Source organism: Pipra filicauda, unplaced genomic scaffold (genome assembly GCF_003945595.2).
Source record: "Pipra filicauda isolate LSUMZ 115617 unplaced genomic scaffold, ASM394559v2 scaffold30_size5312502_pilon, whole genome shotgun sequence".
In the NCBI taxonomy this organism is placed as follows: domain Eukaryota; kingdom Metazoa; phylum Chordata; class Aves; order Passeriformes; family Pipridae; genus Pipra; species Pipra filicauda.
In genome coordinates, this window is record NW_024104432.1 from 5261739 (window position 1) to 5283526 (window position 21788).

At 39.1% G+C, this 21788-nt stretch overlaps 1 protein-coding gene across 9 annotated transcripts in view; it reads right to left on the minus strand.

The window, feature by feature from the left end:
* PHF3 (PHD finger protein 3) overlaps positions 1-20848 on the minus strand; it is a 51502-nt gene extending 30654 nt beyond the window's left edge. The window contains exons 1-3 of one of the 9 annotated variants that reach the window (XM_027730516.2): positions 20117-20188; positions 1473-1548; positions 1065-1226 (exon numbers count right to left, since the gene is read on the minus strand). In XM_027730516.2, the coding sequence (XP_027586317.1) occupies positions 1065-1206 (142 nt within the window). In that variant the 5' untranslated portion in view covers positions 1207-1226; positions 1473-1548; positions 20117-20188. Of the gene's footprint in view, positions 1-1064; positions 1227-1472; positions 1549-3355; positions 3457-10709; positions 10979-19576; positions 19701-20116; positions 20201-20761 lie in introns of those variants that run through there. The other 8 variants (XM_027730514.2, XM_039383423.1, XM_027730519.2 and 5 more) reach the window with 8 other exon arrangements.
* Positions 20849-21788: the final 940 nt, after the last annotated feature.

Consider the following 21788-nt stretch of genomic DNA (forward strand, 5'->3'; position numbering starts at 1 on the left):
TTTAGGTTACTGGACACAAAGAGAACTTAAAACTTAGTTGTTTACTAAACTTAAAAAAGCCCCACTAACCCAAAATACTTGCATTTCAATTTTGTACTGCCATAGTTAGGATGCAAAATCTCGTTATTCCAAAGGCTAAGAAAGTTCTGAGTAGTATATATAGAACAGAATATATGATAAAAAACAATCAAAACCAACTGTACTTTTCTACCACTCAATCTTTTCTGCCTCAAACAAAATTTGCACAAGTTCTATTGTGATTAGATGCATAACTATGAAGTTTAAAAAGTTTTTAGAGAACACAGTCTATGAATCCAAGATCCAGTCACACTCTCACTTCATGACATTTCTTACATTTCCTAAACAAGAAACCATTTTAGTGCCTTTTCAAAATGCATATTCACCAGCTTTGTACCACAGGTTCTTATTTAAATTTTGATCTCCATATTGAGTAATTTTATCTTTTTAACTCAACCTGCTCTAACGGGGATAAAAGCAGAGTGGTAAATAACTCCACTAGTTCAACAAGTTAGAAAAGCCCTAACTGTAACCAATTAGCTACCACAAAGAATTTAAATATTTTATTAAAATATTCATTAAGTATATTGAGATATTTTGATGAAAGAGTTTATAACTGCAATTACCATAACCAAATTTAAAGCAAAGAGAAAATACCCAAATAAAAATGAATAGAATCAAAATTTTAATTGAAAATAGAAACATGCTAGCATAATATTTCAATGCTGATTTGCTACTCTACCATGCTTTTGTTGGTGAGGAATCACAGTGCTAATTTGATGCAGGTAAAAGCATCAAAGTCTCAAAAATTAGTTTAAGGACCACAAGGCATAAGGAAGACATTAAGTATTTTTTAAAGAAGAATTCTAACTGAGTCATACCCTATGGATGCCAACTTTTAGCTGCAGTGCATGAAAAGGGAAGTGTCTGTATTTGAGTTCACACAAGCAAATTGCAAAGCTTTACTTTACATTTATAAATGTTGGGGGGTGGGATTGTAAAGATTTCATTTACTTCAAACATGCAAACATATAATCTGTGATCACCTTGTGCCATTAAGCGTGGTGATTTCCTCGGTGATGTGACTGATGTTTCTTCAGCACGACTCCTCAAATTCCTGTGAGGTGAAACAAGCTCATCATCATCAAGGGTGTCATTACCACTCTCTTTAACTCCTTCTTCATCCATAGTATCATCCAGGCTAATCACTGGAAAAAACAAACAAACAAGAAAGAGCCTAAAACTTAAAATGATCAAAAAATGTTGCTGCTGTAATGCTGAGCAAAACAGGGAAAAATAAATGAAGTGGCCAACGAAAAACAAACAAAAGGGGGGGAAAACGAAGAAATGCAGGACAGAAAATTCCCATGTGAGGCAGATTCAGTGCAGAAGAAGTTATCACCCAAAGCTTAAAATTTCTGTAGATAGTCCTTATAGCTTTTTTGTGGACTCACATTTTTGGGGGTTTTTTTTGCCACAGGAAGGTCCCCAGTCTTAGAGGATCAGCTGTCCCTCACTGTCCCTTCCCACCTAAGAAAAAGTGAAGAAAGGTAAACAGCAGAAAGAGCTGATCCAGGAGTGCATAGTTTAAAATCACAGTTTTCTCACAGGATATAATTTTTTAAAGTTTTAAGTCCCAACCACATCACATATCTGGATCTGCAATGCCTTTTTGGAAGAGCATTAAGTGCAGCAAGCACCTAGTCTCTCAGGAGAGACAGAGAACATTGTCTTCAGTGAATTCCTATCTTCCACTAACCTGAGAAGAATCCCAGAAGTTGCTCCTGAAAACAGGTTTCTTAAGAAGCAGCCAGGCCACTGTGGGAGCCATTCTCCTCACTTGCTTAAAGTTTGGTTCTGCAATGGTAACCTCTCCTGTCCCAAGATCCTATGTGTGATTAATGAATCCTGGTCCCCCCATGGGATGTAAAGTTTGTGAGATCAAGCCAAACACCCAAGTGATTCTACAAAATATGTAGGATGGTCTGACAAGTACAACACAGACTCCAGTCAACCAAATATGCCTTTTTTTACTATTCAGACACCTACCTAGAAGCACTTTTAAGATAAAGTCATAGGAGAGATATAAGATATCTAAAAACTTCTAACAACTGCTTACTTAAAACTCATATAAATTAACACCCCTGCCACAGAAGTCAAAATAAGCAAGAAGTTAGTCTAAAAATTCAAAGGTTTAATTTATCTCAGAAAATCTGTCAATTCCTGCTCCTTTTCAAGTCTAATGTTACTGCAACTTAAAAAAACAATGCTCTAGTGAAGGCTTTATATACTTTGAAAATAACAAAACTGAAGTTGCAAAACACTGCTAAAGCCTAACAGTGATGAATAACCAAGTTGATCAAGACTGTAATTCAGTCTACAATCATTTGCCATGAAGAAATAAAAAAAATAAAGCAACCAAGCAACCTGTTAAAAGTTCAAATATTAGGAAGTTTTTTAACAGCCTCTTAAGGAAGGCAGACCTTGGCACCCAGCAATCAGCACTCTGGATGTCCATAATTAGATGGCTGCCAGGAGCTGAAAGCCAGAAGTTTCTTAAGCTGACAACTCATCGTCATTCATTTTATTTTAACCATCATTTTTAGGCACTGAACTGTACACACCAGTTACAAGGAAAAGTGTGTTTGCAGAAACTACTGGCAGCTTCTGCTTTCCAATCCAGAGCCACCTTTACGTCTGTGCATGTGTACAGACATACATAGATATAACACACAAGCTGCAGGGGACTGATAATGTTGGGCTTACTCCACTCAGCAGTGTTCCTTAATCACTTATTTGCTATAAGCTACATACTGGGAAGGACACACTGGCAAAAAGATGGCATTTTAACTGCCCCATTAGACTTTATTTTCTCCTACATATCTAATACTGGCTATTGTCCAAGATGGCAAACTGAACGAGATGGACCCTCACCCTAACTCCAGTTGCCCATTCTTATGTTTCCAAAGACTATGTCCTCCCAACAGGTCTTCACTTTGGTATTAGTTTTCTCATAATGTTCCTACAATACATGAAACCGGTTTTCAGGAACAGATTGTGACAAAGGAGACTCCTTTCAGATTCAATTTTGTTTCTTCTGTGTAGAAACAAACTACTAAGCTACTGAAGACAACATGAAAAATAAAAACTATTCAGACAGCATCTAAAACAGCTTTGCAGCATATTTCAGGGCTGACATTAGAGCCTCAGGTTTTACAACGCTCTTGCTCAAGTTACTGAATTTATACACCCTCCTTTATTAATAACAGAAGGGACAATTCAGTCCACCATTGACAGACAGTCTGAAATATTAGAATTAAAGCATTTTCATACTTACAAGACTCTGTGCGGTAGCTTTAATTTTACAGAGGAATTTGAAACACAGAATCCTGCTAATTTCAAACCACCTGAGCTACAACTCAGCTAGTACAGACAGCCTCATGAGGCCCCCGGATGAGGAACATTCGACACAGACCCTGCTGGGAAGAGAAGTGACAGAAAACAGCAATAGATACAGAGGAGACTAGGAAAGTAAATTATGAAAGAGAAGTGGAGGTAGAGAAACAGCACTGGGAAAAGTAAACCAACAAAAGCAAAACGGGAAAGAACTTAAAAAAAGATAGAGATGATCTCAGTAACAAATATCTAAAGATTAACTCAGTAATAAATATAGAAATCAGAAGAACAAAAGATAAAAGGAAAAATAAAGAAAAAACATATCTGAATAGGGAAAGTTGTACACCAATGTACAACTGAATGGACTGAAAATAAGAAAAATACAAATAACATTTAGTGGAATTTTCCACGCAGTGGAAAAGGCACCATTGACCTTCAACTTACTATTTTGAGTCTCTCTATGTAAAGGTTCTAAATTTCCAAACTACTGTGTTGTACTATTCACCCATTTTTATATATGTTATATAATAACAGAATAACATACAATAAAAATAGTTTACTTGCAAATTAAAAGTAATACTTTCCATGTGCTAAAACAAAAGCATAATCATTTTTTAATTCTTTAGTAATGTAAAACTGAGGAAAAACAAGCCTTACTTTCTGGAGAAAGAGGAGGTAAGGAGAAGAAAACACCCCTAAAAACATACTCAAAAATTCTGATGTTTACAAATCTTTATTTTTATTAACATAAATATTCCCTTAATTATTTTCAGCCACAACTAAGACAAAAATATTCAGAGTTTTGACAAACTGATCAAGGTAAATTTCAACTGTAGAAATAAATTTCTTTTTTGTAGATGTTAGCACTGGACTTCTTTTCCTTAGGTAACCACACGGAACAGAATATCACTGCTTCTGCTTTGCATTGTTGTAAAATGCTATATCCAGATGAATCACGCTAACAGCAGGGACGTGCAAGTTCACAGCAGATTCCATGCAGGCGTCACAAATTATATGGAAATGGTTGAACATTTTAAAATTTCTACTGTTTTATATGTGAACACCAACATAATAACCTAACATTATGCTTCAATGAAAAAAACAGTTACAGTCTAAAACAGCAACTAACAGTTGTCCAGGCAAGTCTTCAGAAGAGCTAATAAACTAAAGAAATGAAACATATGTAGATACTGACAAAATATCACTATGTCTCAAGACTGCAAATGAAGATGGTATATTTTATATAAAAACCTTTTTCCTATTGACATTTGTGATGCATATGTTCAAGAAAGAATTAAAAATACTCTTTTTTAAGAAAAAGTTTATTATCAAGAAAAATTAGTTGACTGACGACATAACTTACATAAAGAAACATGAAATCCTAACTCTTTTACAAGAGTTTGCCTGTAACCTGTTGAACTGAGAATTCGCCTGTACGGACCTTGTACTGACCGCCCAGCGCAAGAAAAGAATCAAAGTACCATATAAAACACTAAATATTTGCTCCCGTTCTCCATTAATCTCTACACTGTAAAGAGGTATTTTTCTGTCTTTACAAAAAAGACATATGAAAATCAACTAGGATTAATAAACTTAATACAGCATGTATCTTGACAGAAGACTGCATATCCATCTTAATAAAAAGATGGAGCTACATCACAAGCCTACTGATTTGTAGTTCTTTAGCCACATAAGCCTATTACTTTGGAAATAAAGAGCAGTGAAGCACAAATTTCAACAACAAAGTAAAAACACCAAGTAAAAGCACCAAATCAAGCACTTTAAACTAAATCATTTTATTAAGAAGGGAGTCTTCATGCATTTACAAATCAGAGAACTCATCTAAAGAAGGACCTAAAATGGGGGAAACAGGTGGTTTTCCACCTACAAATAGAAAAGCATGCAAAATAAACATTCTCAAAGTTCTCAATACCAATACAGTAAATTCAAATTTTATACAGGAAAGTTACTACCTTTGCCACAAGACACTGTGGAATTATTCACATGGACAGCTTGAAGGAAGGAAGGCATAAGGAGGTAAGAAAACTGAGAGAAACAACTGTATACCCAATTTTGGGCTGGAATCTGAAGATTATGTTCAAAATTACTTCATACGCAGGAGGAAAAATACAAGTACCTTTGGCTTTACTGAAAAGAGTCTGAAATGCCTAACAGCCAGACAGCACACTAGCTAAAGAAGTATTTCTAGTCAGAACAACTGGTTTGGCCCCAAAGATTCAGCAGGTGATCATGATTTTAGCAGAGGTAACACTGCTTTCAACTGTACTCATGAAAACACAGGCTAAAACTAGAAAGAGCAGATCGTACTTGGGAGAAACACTTTCCCAGCAGCAATCCAGAGGGACAGGAAAAAAAGGGCAAATAAAAAGATGTCCCTAACACACTTTGTACATTCTTACAGGTTCAGTCTTCACCATTTATGATAAATACCTGATTTTATAAACATATCCATAAACTAAATTGGTTAAAAGCTTTATTTTAATATGAAATCTAGAAATGTCTCCAGATGATAGGCAATTAAAATTCCAGTCCCTGTATTATGTGTATAATAAATCAAACTGCCCCAGTAAATGACATCCTGAAAAGCTGCAGAACTCGTGATAGCTGAGAAGTACCAATTTTGTAAGAATGCTGATTATTTAGCTCACTGGCACGTGACCACTTTGACCTGCTATGCTCACAGGTGGTTAAGCTTCCAGCAAGAACAGAACAAAACAGAAAACCCATCACTAGGGTACCATACAAAGTTGAAAAAAATGTGTTACTCTCAAGAGTTATGTCATATCTAAACTTCAGAGTTTCTACTTCTCATCAAGGAATTGCTCAGAAAGAGTGAAAAAAAAACAACAAAGCAACCCCAAACCCACACTTCCATATCCACTCACACCACCAAAACATTTAAGATGGCCAATAGCTGTTCTATGTAATCTGCTTTCCTATGTTGGTCATTCAGAGCTTGGAGGAACAGACACCTGATTAAATTGATAAAAAGAAGCAGAGAGGCACCTAAAATACGATTTGAGACCCTTCTGATTGCTTCAAGAACTTAGATTTCATTTGTTTCTCAAAAGTCTCATTTTGCCAAATTCTGTCCTTTAACTGTCAAGGAGAACAATTATATCCATTTCTAGTATCAACAAGAGGTCTTTCTGCTAATACCTACTTCAGATGGCCTCCATTACTGCTAAGCTCCTATGAGCTGCACTGAGTAAAACCTGTGGATTGTACCTTGATTCACAAAAATAACAGAGAACTTCCTAACTGTGCCATAAGAGCAGCAATCTGCTCAGTCTAACTCCATAAACCAGCAACTTAACTACATCTTTGCAGTTTAGCAGTCACTCTTTGCAAACACATTCTAAAAGGATTTCAGCGTAACATCTGTTAATTTGACCCCTACTCTATCCAGCTTCTGAGAGGGTCATAAAAAGTTACTTCTACCTCTGCTCAAAGCCATTACCAGGATCACCTGCAAAGAATCTTGTCTTCTCTAAATATGTAATTATTCAATCAGATCTGAAAAAGACAATCCCATTCTATTACTCAGTGGCAATTACAGAGCAAGCTCAGCAAGTTTGGTCAACTCTGGCTTTTGTTGGTCTTTGTCTGACCAATAATGTCACCTAACTGAAGAAACTACTTAGATCCAGAACAATCTGGATTCAGGCCAAGACAAACATGAGATTATTTTTACTGGTAGTGATATAGTTCTTCCTACAAATAGACAGGCAACAAACATCCATTGTCATATTCCTTGCTATCTGTCATATACCAGTACTGCTGACTGAGATGCTCAGTACAAGACAAACATGGACCTGCTGAAGTGAGTCCAGAGGAGGCAGCAAAAATGAATGCAAGGCTGGAGCATCTGTCCTTTGAAAAAAGGCTGAAAGAGTTGGGGTTATTCAGCATGGAGAACAGGGGGACACCTTATTGTGGCCTTTCAATACTTAAAAGGGGCTTATTAAGAAAAATGGGGACAGGCTTTTTAGTATGGCCTGTAGTGATGGACAAGGGGTAGTGGTTTTAAACTAAAAGAGGGTAGATTCAGTCTGGATATAAGGAAGAACTTTTTTTATTATGAGGGTGGTGAAACACTGGAACAGGTTGCCCAGACAGGTGGCAGATGCCTCATCCCTGGAAACCTTCAAGGTCAGGCTGGACACGGTTCTGAGCAACTTGATCTAGTTGAATATGTCCCTGCTCATTGCTGGGGGGCTGGACTAGATGACCTTTCTCTTCCAACCCAAACCATTTTATTTCTCTTCCAACCTAAACCATTCTATGATTTTGTTACTGTTCTCCCCAAGAGACACATTTATAATTCAAATTAAAAAACCCGCATTTTTTAGATAGATGCCTCTAACAAGCATTGGACTGGAAACTGAACTTCAGCTCACAAAAATCCATGTGTTTCTGTCTTATAGACATGCACTTGAACTGTTTAAAAGACATACAATCAATTGCTACAAGTGTCCATCACATACAGTCAGATAACTGTAAAAAGATCTTAGTATTAACATAAAGTTTAGTCCATGATGAATACTATGCAATATAAACCCTAAAGCTGAGCAAGACATGTTGATGAATAACTTTGGATTAGGCCTGTAAAAACTCCCAACAAAAACTAATGTCAATACAACAGTAAAAAACAGAGCAAAAAACAAACCCACACTCAAAACCAACTTAAGATCAAGAGTGAAGGAGTTCTTAGACAAAAATACCTGATCTCAGAAATAAAGCAGAGAAAATGTTGTCACAATCCTGAGAAATCAGGTATGTGGGTAAGAAGTAGGCCTGAAACAATCCTTTCTCAGAGCTTCTGCTACTCACACATACTCACGTTCACTTAAGAAATTTCACAGTTAACAGCCTGGGTTGAAGGCATACAAAGATAGTATCTTGTTTGTGCATAGGTTTCCAAATACTCTTGAACTCTGCTCAAACCTGCTTTCAAAGTATTAGTGAGCCATGCCTTCTGCTCCTCCACTTTATCAAGAAGACCTAATACCATTTTAGCTAAAACACCTCTTCAGTCCAACTATTATTACCTTTATCTCTTCAGCTTGCTCACAGCAATCAAATAAGCTGGAGCATGAAATCTTCACCACTTTAACAACTCTACAAAGCAGAGTACATTCCAGTTATTCAAGAAGCAGCAAGCATGATAAATCTGTCCTCTGCTGGCCCTGTGAATTAATTTCCATGAGTAGTTTACCACTATTCTTAAACTGTTTAATAGTCTAGGCATGAGTTGTGCAAAGTATTGTTTGAAGATCTAGAATAAATTGTGGTAAATAAATTTGTGCCTCTGGGAAAAATTAACTCTTTTCTTCAGGAATGAAATCAAGAGTATAAGAAATGCCATCAGTGTTGTAGTTCTAAAAACACAGTAAGGCAAGTTTTGTGGTGAGAGTTATAAATAAATTGAGAGTGAGAGTTTTAAATAAATTGGTGAGCTTCCATCTAACCTGTCCGGAAAAAACAGGTTTTGTATGGGTTAATTCTTAAGGGTACCATCATCTTGCACAACAGCATTCTTACCAGCAGACTACATCAGCTGTGTTAGATCACCAACAGTATCAGAAAATCAAATAAATCACAAACTATATGAACTCTGAAGAAAGTAAAGAAAGTTTACTTCAAAGTCATAACCGTTATTCTTAACTAAAAAATTATAAGTATGTACTGCATCATATCAGAATAAGGACAGTTGTTATCGAGACCTACAAAGAACAACAGCAAGAACAGTTCATGTCTTTTTGGATACCTACATTAATTCCAAATTGCTTGGTTTAGTTTATTTCCTGAAATGTGGCTCTGTTCTTGCTGCTTTCAGATTTAAAAACAAAACATTTAATTCACAAACTCAGTATAAATCAAATCAATTTTGATTCCCTTAGTCTGCAGACAGCCTGGAATAGTAGCCCCCAAGTAAATGCATTAGCTCACTTACTTTTTATGGACCTTAAAAATTAATTGTGATGATTTAAGTATTAATAGTATTAATTATTGACTACTGCTCACTTTCAGGAGAAATATATGCCAAAAAGCCCCCAAAAGTTTCTCCGTAACTTCCAAAATATCCCTATTAATTAGTCCAACATTTTAAATGCACTACAGGTTTACTGAAGGATGCACAGGATGCAGTACAACACAGGAATGTGCATCATTGGCTTTGGTGGAATTTGATTTGGTTGTGTACATTGTACAGTCCTATGCACATTAAAAGGGATACAGTTTTGTTTGGTGGGTTACAGACAAGAAAGTGTAAGAACACAGACTACAGCAAGAGTAAACAAAAGCATTAAGAATGGCCTCAAGAATGTTCTACTGAAGTAGTAAAAGAATCAAGTACCTTGTTTTAGCTTTGTAGTTAACTTCTTCATTACTTAATCAATATAATCTTTGATTTACACTTTTCCATGCTGTAATACCACTTAATTTAGTGAAGGTCAGAATTTACCTATTACTAGCTAGATAAAAAGTTAAATGTTGATATAATCACTTAACTGCATTAATCTACAACACTTCTCAGTAATGAACCTAACAAATATTTTTTTTAAACTTCCCATCAAATAAAGAACATTACTAAGAATATATTTTTGTCTCTTACACCAAATTCAGTATAATTATTCTAACTATTCACAAATATAAATAATTTTAGTGATTGGATCATCCCTTTTATCATCCCTTTTTGGTTTTTTGATCTTCCAAAACTACTCCACAACTCCTAAGATTATTTTTATTTAAAACTTCATTCTATTTTGGTTCTAAATCAGGTATTCCAAACAAAATTGTATTATCTTTCCAGGGTTTTGAAGCCAACCAAAGCAAAACACCTGAATCCAGTATCAGCTGAGTACCAGGCAGCCTAGCACCAACAAAATAATCCTGAGGTTAGAGCAGTAATTTGTACAACTCTCATGTTCCTACTGCTAATCCAGAAATACGGTATTTTTCAAGACAACTACTAACTTCAGTGATCAGGCACAGTACTTACACTAAACAAATCACAGCTTTCACTGGGAATAACTTACACACACTCAAAGCCTAGGTTACTTGTGATAGGAGCCCTCCTCTATTGTTACACTATAAAATTAAAAAGAACTGCTCAGTCTACATGCCAAGCATGTAAGCAGCGCATCAAAAAGGGCAGGAAGGAGACAGAGATCCCAACTTATTATTTCTACATTACAAAAAAGGGTCAGAAGTAGAGTATAGCTGTATTTTAAATTGTTTAAATTGTAATCTTAAAAAATTGTAAGATTTACCTGTAGAACAAGGCATCTGGAAATTGGGACCATTGCTATCCAAAACAGGCAAACAGAACTGGGCACTTGCAGATCCTAGCATAGGATCCTTATCGCTGAGCATGTTCTTCAGCGAATCCTCTAAGACATTTTGACTTGTACTAAAATCCTCACAGACTTCATTCTCCAGGTTGGATCCTAGAAATAGGGCATCATCTAATTGTTCAGTAGGAATTAAATGGCTAAATGTATCAACTATATCCATGAAGACTCCTGTGTGTCTTTCAGCCCTATAGAAAGACAAGAAAAATACCATAAGAAAATAAGCTACAAATTGTAAAACACCTAAGAAACCAGCAAACTGTTTTGGCTTTTGTGTCTTACAAAAAATGCTTAAGGTATTTCAGAATTGTAAAAAAAAAATTTAAAAAAAATCTGCTTATGGCTTAGCATGGCCCACTGCATAACTAAAAATCAACTCCCTGATTATTTTTAAAAGAAATTCCATGCTAAGTAATATAATCTCTGCTATCAGCATCAGAGTGCTGCCACTTCTACAGAGTGTGTATAACTCCTTTCTAAAATTTGTTTAAACCTTAACCAACCCAAGGGGGTGGGACATCAGAGGAGTAGGAAATCAACAAGTGAACGTGGTTAGTAGCACTGTGAGCACGCGTCTTTCCTCATCTTTAAATGTAAAAACGTGAGGTCAGCTTCCACTAACATCAATGGAGCTGACAAGGTTCCGGAGCCTGCCACACTACTACTACATACTACTCAGAAACACTGTATTTCTGTTCAAAGAGCAACTACCAAGTACTTACAGGAAGTTACTACTTTTATACAGCCAAGTTTTCTCTCTCTTAGTTTTCACCTATCAATACATTCAATAAAATTATAGAAATTTTATATGAAAATCTGAGAATTCTGAGCTGGCTTCAAAAGGGCCAGTAGCCTCTTAAAAACCTCAATTTTGAAGAAATTTAGGTACATTTCTGGAAGTTTACCTAAGGAACTGTATTCAAAGATGGTATCTACATTTTACAAAGGATTCCCTGTTTTCTAGACCTTCTTTGCAATGCAGCAGAAATGCAACTACTGCAGCAGAGATTCAACTCATAAGAATGTATAACTACACAATAGAAGGGAAAAAAGTCAACAAAACATTTCTTCAGAAGTTTTTCCTCAGCATATACTTAGAGTGGTGAGAGATAATTATGATAAACATGGTGAGACAGGCAAGGAAAATGGAGTTGTGCAATAGTGCCTGGCTCAATTAGGCATACAGAATAGTCTGGGAGACTGGTTTTGGCACACAAAGCTGTTCAAGCTTTTGGAAACAGAAAAAGGACACATACTCTCCTACTCATTCCTTTATCATCCTCCTCCCACAGACTAAAATGGATTTTTTTCCTAGAATGAGTACACTAATTAAAGGAAAATGACAAGTGAGAATTAAAGTTTGCAGTGCTTGAATTACTTTACAGATCACTATTCCAGCGACCTGCAACTAAATAAATCCAGTACTTACTCATGCTTAATAGAACAGTAAGTATGCTTCCTTGTATGCATCAATGGGACATTTTTGTTTTAGCAATCAACCAGAAATATCTCAGCCAGATACATATAAGAGCTCTGCTACAATTTCAACCTGTATAACATAAATAGTTATGCAATTTATTTTATTTCACAAGTTTACAAAAACTACAGGTTTAGCATGATGTTTTATTTGAGTGGGTTTCATTAGGGTGGTTTTTTTTCTTTGCTTGTGGGATTTTGTTGGTTTTTTGGTGGGTTTTTTCTTAAACATGACACTCTTTCTTCCTTCTCCCATAGGGCAGCTCAGAAGAAAACAATGGTCAGGTATGGCACTGTGTCTTTGCAGAGCATGGCATCTTTATAATTTCTACACAGTAACCACAACAGAATACTCTAATAACACAAGGTCCTACTGACCAAACAGGCAGCATGAAGGAAAGTCTGGCCAAATCAGATGCATTTAGTAAGCAGGTAATAGCCTTAAGCAGCAGGTGCATCATACTTTGAAAGCTCCCTCATCAAAAAATGGACTGCTTTTATCAAGCAATGCAATGCATCTACATATATACACCACACCCACCAGCACCTATAGCATTCAACACTGTTTTTGAAGTTATAAAAATAATTTCCAAATCTGGCAACAAATGAAGCAGTAAACTGATAGAACAGGTACTATACTGCACTGTACAATCTGTTTTTACTATTACGCCAAGTAGTTACAACAATTTGATACTACACAGCATAAACTACAAGAAGTGTAGTGGCTCCAAGTAAGAAAATAATTACAAATGCCCCAATACAGTGCTTTAAAGCACTTTCCTGTAATGACAGGTTTTTTTCATATTAATATTACATGAGCACAACAGTAACAGCCACATGATGGTGAACCCTGACACTAACAAGCGTAAGTGACACTGCAATAGAGCCCCTGTGTATTGTGAGAATGTAAGAAACCTTTTGTATCCAAAATTAAAAAGTGACAGAGGCTTTGAACACATTTACAGTAAAATATCTCAAGATTTTTTCTGGATAGGAGAACATTTACATGATTGTTACTCAAATATCACTGTTACCAAAGCAGTGCTGACCACTGAACTTAAGAGCAATGTTAAGTAGCAAACCTCGAGCAGAATGTTAACCCTTGCTACAAAAATTGCTGCTGACAGAAATTAACTTCTGTCTTCAGCAATGTGATGAAAAAAAAGATTACCTACAGTTTTGCAAGACTACCACGCAGCCATTCAGAATACTAAAAGCACTGTAAAGTAACTGTCAAAGCAACTACATGTGCAGCGGCCACGGCCACCTCCAGTGACGCGCAAGCAGCTAGCAGAGAAAATTCAAGAGGAATTTTATTGAAAGCTTTATTTCTCGAGCATGAGTCTATGATCAAGTATAAGTTCTATCCAAATTTTGCAATGAGAAGTCATTGTACAGATATAAAAGAAGGGGGGTTGCATATAAGTCCTACCACGACAAAATCTAAGATTAAAGGATTTGTTCTACAATTTTTAAAATAGAGAGGCTGTGCCAGTAAACCACATGAAATCAAAATTTTGCTTTACCTGGTTCAAGAAACCACTGTGCAATTCTTTGCATAATTTGTACAGTACCAAGCTATTTTAGAAAATTATTTCTAACATTACTAGATTAACTACCACAGGAAGTGTAGAATCTGCAGGACTGACGATTAAAGACAGACTTCTTTAGCTACGCAGATGACTGTTAGAAACAGTTGCTGCAAAAAAACCAAAATCTTCCCTTACACAATGCCTCAAGTGTATGAATTTTGAATGGTTTATTTTGCATTTGAAAGACTTTGAATAACAGGAAAAATAGCCAGAGGTACAGGTAAAAGCACAGTAAAGTTTTTTATGATCACTTATTTCCAAAAATAAGTCTAACCCCTCAAAGGAGGAATGTATTACTACCCTGGAACGCAGCTGTGTCCTCCACTTGAACCCTAATGGCCAGTGCCTCAGCATCACTCACAGCAGACACGCACATACCAAGTGTACTCCCATTGCACAGTAATTCAGAAGTGCTTTCCCACTGGGTAGTTAATCAGAAGCAACAGAATATGAAAAGTGATTTGCATGCAGAACCAGTGAGGAATGTTCACAAATGAGGCAAAGGAGCAAGGCCCAGCCAGGCTCAGTGAAACCCACCTGCTGGCTCCTGGAGCATCAGGGCACGTACTGAGACTGCCACAGCGCAGCAACAGACAAGAGTGTGGGTACAATAAGAGTTCACCATAAAGAAAAGCTAAAAGTATAGAGAGCATTCTCCTCAGTTCCTTAAATAAAGTACATTTCTCTTTTGTTACTGATTTGTTTCAAACAGCCCCTCCACTGTAAAAATAAGAACAACAATTACAGAAGTAACACTGCAGCAATTACAAAGAAGTAACCCACCAACCGACATCTTTCATCACTAAGTGATTGATCTAACATTACAAACTATGTGTTAGAAAGCACAACAGTTAAACATGGAATTTTCCCCATATTAAGTTTACCATAAAATTTCATACTCTCAACATCGTTTTCTTTTACAGTCTAAATCTTCCAACTTAAGGAAGTAATTTCTGCAGTTTTTTTGAATTAATTAAGCTAGATATGTCATAACCAATACTGGTACAAAATAAACATGCAGTAGGATAGCTATGGCAGATTTTTATCTTCTCCCCACTTACTACTTTTTCATTTTATCTCTAACAGCTAACATGACTTTGCAAAATTAAGAGGCAAATAGCCAGAATGATCACTTGCTAAGGAAAGAAATGGATATCTCAAACAAGCATATCCTTTCAAACTAATCTTAGAAGGGGAGGAAGACTAGCATCTGGACATGAGATACTGTACTTCTTTAAGGTTTTTCATTGCTTAGTTTGCCTGCAAAAGAGGGAAAGAATTATGTCAGTTCCTGTTGTATTATTTTCTTATTGCAACAGAGAAAAATAGTTTAGTGGAGATATCCAACTGCCTCAGCATGTTTCTTATCTAAAATCCACCTCAAGCAGGGATGATCACAAATTGTATATACAACCAAGAACTGGGAATGAGGAGGGGCAAAAATCCGAAGGAATCTGACAAAAAAAATTAAAAAAGCTCACACTGCTTATTTGGGCAACTCAAAATCCTAGATGCTGAAGATCCTACCTACTTTACTGACCCACCTGAATCAGTGAGCCTGAAACTGCTGAAGATACCATAACAATACTAGAATTCCTTCCATTTCATTGATGTATCTTTCTGAATAGTGTCTGTCATTTCCAATTCACTGAATCTGCCTAGTGCTTTTAAAAGCTTTTGTAAATCTAGTTATTGACTGGACTATGTAGGAAATATCACAACATTCAAAATACAAGACCTGGTCTCTTGTGCTTACGCACACCAAGTGACTGGGAGCACGAACTAGTCATAACAACAGTAACAGACTCAATAAACAATCCTTATTATGTTTATTTCTTCGTGTAGTAGTAGTAGTAAACTCCGGTCAGAAAAGCAAACAAAAGGAACACAGCAGTACCTTAATGTCAAAACAAATGGGAAAAGCTGACCCAGCACTGTTACAAAAGAATCAGTAAGTAACAACAACCAACAAAAACTTTTCATCAAAAGAGGGAAACTGCACTTTCATTGACATGAAATTAGCTAATAACACAGGCATCTTAAAAAAAAATCCCTTGCCCATGTCTTTTGGTAACTACTGTACCCAAAACCCGCACTAAAGTTTCAAATGTTTCTCTTTGTTCACTGGAGCTGTGATGTCAGACCACCCAATGGGCTCACTGATACCTTGACACTCACAACCCACCTACCAATGAAGGTTGCTTCAAAGCCCTGATGCACAACACGTTCTCATACAATCCTCCTCGTCTCTCGTACACAAAACTTTAAAGGTCACAAGCACCTAATTGAAAATTAATGCTAAGTTGCCGTGTATCTATGTTTTAAGCACTAGAAGCTGCACACCTTGTGACAACATTTATGGATATTACAGCACCAAAAGCCAGAACTGAAACCCAGGTCTTCTGCAGTAACAGATTTTACAGAGTTCACAGTCTAAATACATCACTGGACAAAAAAGCAAACCAATACCAGACAGTGCATCAGTGGAAGAAGACATAAACTTGACAACTTTCTGGTGAGTTTGAACTCTAACATCAATCTGCTTTCTACTCTGGTTCACACTGACTCAAAACCCATCATCTGAGGTGGTCTTCGAGAATTAAATTAACTGACAAAACATTTTTGATGAAATAAGCAATATGATTTATGAGCACATGAACTACAACCTAGCCACAAAAACATGTCTGGAACTGTTAAAAGAAAATTTCAGTGTCCCTACTCAAAAAACAGATATTCCATCCAAATGTTCTATGGTTTACTGACCTTTAGAGTCTTTAAGCATCATCAAATTTGATCTTCCTCATTCATCTATCTCTCCTTAAACAGGACACTGGCAAAGACCTGCCTAACAGCAACATGTATGCAACAGGTTTATTTGAAACATCAGTACTGCCGTAAGGGAAGACCAGATACACTGACAAACTTAGAAACATCAACTCATAAATATCCATATGCTGTAAATCCCCTATTTAGTATTTATTAATTTAATCCCTCTTTTAAAATCTATGATCTAGCTTTCAGTGGCAACAAAACCAAAGCCCTGCTAAAGACCAAAGAAAGAAAATCTGAGCATTTCTTTCATTCTTAATCAGCTCTTCTATACTATTTTTGTGTTCCCTCCACCCTAAAGTATTCAGACACCAACTGACTCAAAGTTCACCACCTTGCTACTGAAATCTCAAGAGACATACCAAATAACAACCACATCCCAAAGTCTATCTAGAGCCTAAAGTTATATGCTGCTCCCCTCACTGACAGAGCAGATCTCTGAAATATCATGATAGCAAGTAGTGAGGACAGAGAGCTCAAGATATTTGCTTAATTAAACCTTCCCTATATGAAATACTTACATTCACCACTCATAACTATCTCATTTCAGTGAAGAGGAAGTGAAAGTAAATTTCAAACAAAAGGATTAGAAGACAAAGAAATGCAGAAAGAGTACAAAGAAACCTTTTCTTAATCATACAATATCAAATTATCAGATCACTGAAAATAATCTTAATAGTTATGTTTTGAACAGTATAACTTCCTCCAAAAAATATATTCCTCACCCTCACTTTATAGCTAGAAGAGGTACATAGTGCTGAACTAGAAATTGTGTTACATCATAAAAACGTCTTTACGTTGTGAAATGTAGAATATGTAAATATAAAATGTGAAATGTAAAGTCTTTAAACTGTGAAATGTTAAGTACACCATTTTTCTTTGCTGGACTGTCCCACCAGCAAGTACTCCTGAATCCCCAAAAAATTAAGCATAATTAAAGATTATACATAATTTTATGAATCTCTTCATCACTGCATATACCTCTAGAATTTTTTAACTCACTACCAAGAGACATTTCCCAAAAAGAAAAAGACAAAGGTAGATTATATTTCCATCACTACTGTCATGCTCTTGAACTCTTTCCACCCTGGAGTTCCTTAATAATTGTTTCAAGTATTTTCTCCTGCAACATAGTATAAGCATTAAACCGTGTAACAGGTTACACTGATTATTTGTCAGTCACCCCAGAGAACAATTTCATTTGTAATATCTTTTGAATTTTTCACTGTCTCTCTCATAATGGTTCATTGGAAACACACATTAGAATGAGAGTTTGTTTAATTTTTTCAGAAATTGTTAAAAGCTTAATGGCTAAGCCTTATGAAGTTTTTTAATGGAAATATACCATCCATCACATAGCTATATTGACGCCACTCAGGTGGATGTGGCACAAAGTCTGTATTTCTCACTTTTTGCTTCTATATAATGAGCACTCCTATGTCTATTTAGGGAACGTCATCATTGCTACTTCATAATATTACCTTTCAAAAATATTCCCTTATCATAAAAAAGAGCTTCTAATATAACGTACCTCTCCCCCTAGTATTTTTAAAACTTGGGTTTAACAATATTTACGCTGACCAAGGAAAATACAAACTCCCATTAAAATAACAGATAAAAAAATTCATATGGCATACATCAGCTCAACTCTTAGCACAATAACAGCAGTAAAGCTAAGTCCCTCTTTAAAGAGGTATGTCAGGTGTGTTAGAGCTTCTGTTCTCTTTGAAACATCTTACCACTGTATTGCATTACTTCAGCTAACTGTGTTGAATTAGATCTAGACAACATGGTTTGTGCCATACCACCAAAAGGTGCCCTTTCAGCAGCTTGAAATTTCTGAGGGTTTGCAAATGTAAAATGCACATAAAAACTGAATGACTGAGTAACAGGCAATAATAGCTGAAAAAAAACTTAGGTGTTCAGAACTCCATATTTATATGTATAGTCTTTCAAGCCAACTATAGAAATTAAAAGCAGAAGCTACTTGGTACAGTAAAAAGGAGAGCTTCATTGTGAGATATACACTAAGCGTAAGGACCACTCCAATTATTCCAAGAAATATAAATATCTATGTTTTCAAGGTCATCCTTATATTGTGTCCCAAACTGCAACAGATTAATTAAGCAAAACAAACTATGAATCAGTGGTATTAAAGAGATGCCATATGTTTACCATCCTTACATTAAATCCTAAAATATTTCAACTGTTTAGCCACACTAGCATATGTTTTTATAAAAGCAAACGTATAAAAATTGTGTAATGGATTAACAGCTACATAAAAGACAATATCACAACTACAATTTGTATGGTATAGCTCCTGTCACGCCATATTTCTGTCTTTCCTTGCTCGTTTTTATGCTTCACTCTACAGGCTATTTCTACTAACTCAACCTATGCTGCACAAAGTGCTCTTCTTCCAAACACTCCTCACACGGCTCTAACAGGTCTCCATTGTGCAGACCAGAGAATGCACACTCACAATCACGCGAGTGATGGCTCTACTAAAGCCTGAGAGTTATTAATTATTTGCATTGCAGTAGCAAGCAATAAGTGCAGACACACTGCCTCAGAAAGAGCACTTAATCCCAGAATAGGATCTGGAAATACCACCAGGCCACTGAATTCCCCAGGTACTGCTGTCGACCACATTTTCTCCTGCACTTCCTACTGTGGATTACTATATGCAACAGTTAAATGCAGAAATTTTTGGTGATGCTAAGTTTGGGAGACAGGAGGAGGAGCCCAGAACAGGTCAGAACAAGAGCAGGAAGAACAGTAGAATCTAAATTGGTATTTGTTCCTCGGGTTTGTATGGGGCAAGAAGATATCGGCGGCTCAGAGGGTGGCAAGGGACAAGCGTTGCTAAGAAGGGTCAAAACGTGGCACCTGCGGAGCAGGGCAGGCGGTGTGGGGGAGCCCGCAGCAGCAGCGACACAGCTCCGGGCAGGGAACCTGCAGCAGGTCCCGCACGGACACGGGCGGGCGGGGCCGAGAGGTAGCGAGGCCGAAGCGCCATGTCACGGGCCGGGAGAGGAGCCGGGCACGGCCGGACCGGGGCCCGCGGGCCGCAGCCTCCGTAACAGCCGCGCCAGCACTGCCAGGCCGCGCCCGGGCCGACCGGAGCGGGGCGGCTGGGGCTCGGCTGGCGGCCCGCGGCCGGACCGCGGGTCGCCTTCGCACGAGTGCGGGCGGCAGCACCGCCTCCCTGCCGAGCCCGTGCTGTAGGCCCCTCCGACTGTACAGGCCCGGCCAGCACAGGCCGCGGCCCCGCCGTCGCCGCCGCCGCGGCAGGCCCGGCCCAGCGCTGTCCGGCCCGGCGAGGGCTGGGCGAGGCCGCGCAGCGCGGCGGGGCCCTCCGCCTCCACCCTCGCCCGCTCTCTCCCTGCCTGCCCGCCCCGGTCGCCGCCGCCGCCCGCGGTCACTCACCCGCTCCGCCGCCCGGCGCTGCCTCGCGGCCGCGGGGGAAGGGACGCGGCGGCCGCGCCGAACGGAGGGAGGGCGGGCGGGCGGCGCGCGCAGCTCTGCGGGGGCCCGCGCGCGCGTGGTCGCGCCCGGCCCGGTGGCGGCCGCGTGCCCGCTGCCCCGCCGGTGCGCGCCCCCGCGGCGTCCGGCGCGCGGGGCCAGGCCGCTCACGTGACGGCGCCGTTGGAGCGAGGCAGTTGGAGGCGGGGGCGCGCCGCGCAGGCGCCCTGCGGGAGCGGCCGGGACCCCCCGCTCAGTGACGTCACTGCCCCGGCCCGGCGGCCCCGGGAGGCGCCGTGAGAGCCGGCAGTGCCCGTGGCTGGGCCGGCGGCCCGGGCGGCTCTGCTGGGGTCGGGGGCTGCAACAGCGAGACGCGCTCGGTGGCAGCCGCGGGCCCGGCCGTGGCCTCACAGGCCTGGCTGAGCCTGCGGGACGGTGGGTGGAGGGCGGCCGGGAGGGTTTTCCTCGTCAGGCCCCGGCGCGGGAGCCGTAGGCCGCGGCCCCGGTGGGCGATATACACGCTCTGAGCGGAGGGTGCGCAACGATGTGGCCTTTTGTCTGCAGGGAGTAGCTGCCACCCCCTGCTCGGCGCCCCCCGTGTTACACAACCTGCTTGTTATTCCGTCCTGTGCGCCGGCGGTCCCGGGCGGATTCCTTCGGCGCTGGATATGCTGGGCTCGTCCGTTCCTACGTGTGGAACAGGAACAGTCTCCGGAGCCCGTCGGCCCCGGGCGGACACGGCTCGTGCCGCCTGTTGGTGGGCGCGCGTTCTCGCCTCGGCCGCCTCTCCCCGGGAACAGCTGCTCCACGTGCAGTGCGGGACCCGCGGCGCACATTTACATAAATCCACACCAGAGGGGCCGCTAACGTGTGTTTGTCAGGGCATCCGAACTTGGAGCAGTTTGATCGCTACGTAATGTTATCTAAGAGCAGGACTGTCTTTCTAGTTTGCGTTATAGCATTAGCTAAGTGCAACACTGGTTGTGCTGTTCTCGGTTCTGATGGCTGGCATAAGGTGCAGTACAGGCTGGTTACTGCATGTATCAAGTTTCAACACCCCCAAAAGAGAAACACAACGTTCTTTCTAAAAATCAAATTTAGAATTATCTTATGGATGACTATATTAATGCTGCCTTTACGTATTCCTCATATTTTGTAACGAAATGCAAACGTCATGTCAAGACAAGGATGAAGTTAAAATGCATTGGTTTTCCTTTAGTTTCTTTTTTTCAGTTCTGTTTTGAGTCTTTGAGTTGTATGTTCTCTAGGGCTTTCCGTAGTGCTACGAAGGCTGCAATACATTAAATATTTCTCTTGCTACCATCACAGTAAAAAGGAAGCATTAAACTGAAGGCATGGTAACACAGCAATATTTTCAGGCACCACACAGGGTAGTTGCAACAAAACAGTAACACCTTTGAAGCAGAGCACAGTTTTTAACCCACTCATATTTTTTTTCTCCCTTGTGATATGATTCTTAAATCACCATTATGCAAATCACCACAAGTTGGGTTTTTTTCGGTTTTCTCCCAGTTTCAGAAGGTCTTTACTATCTGGAGCAAAATTCAGCTAAACACATTTGCATTGCACAAATTTTCCAGCATTCAGCCCTTTTGATTTCATTACTTTTGACACA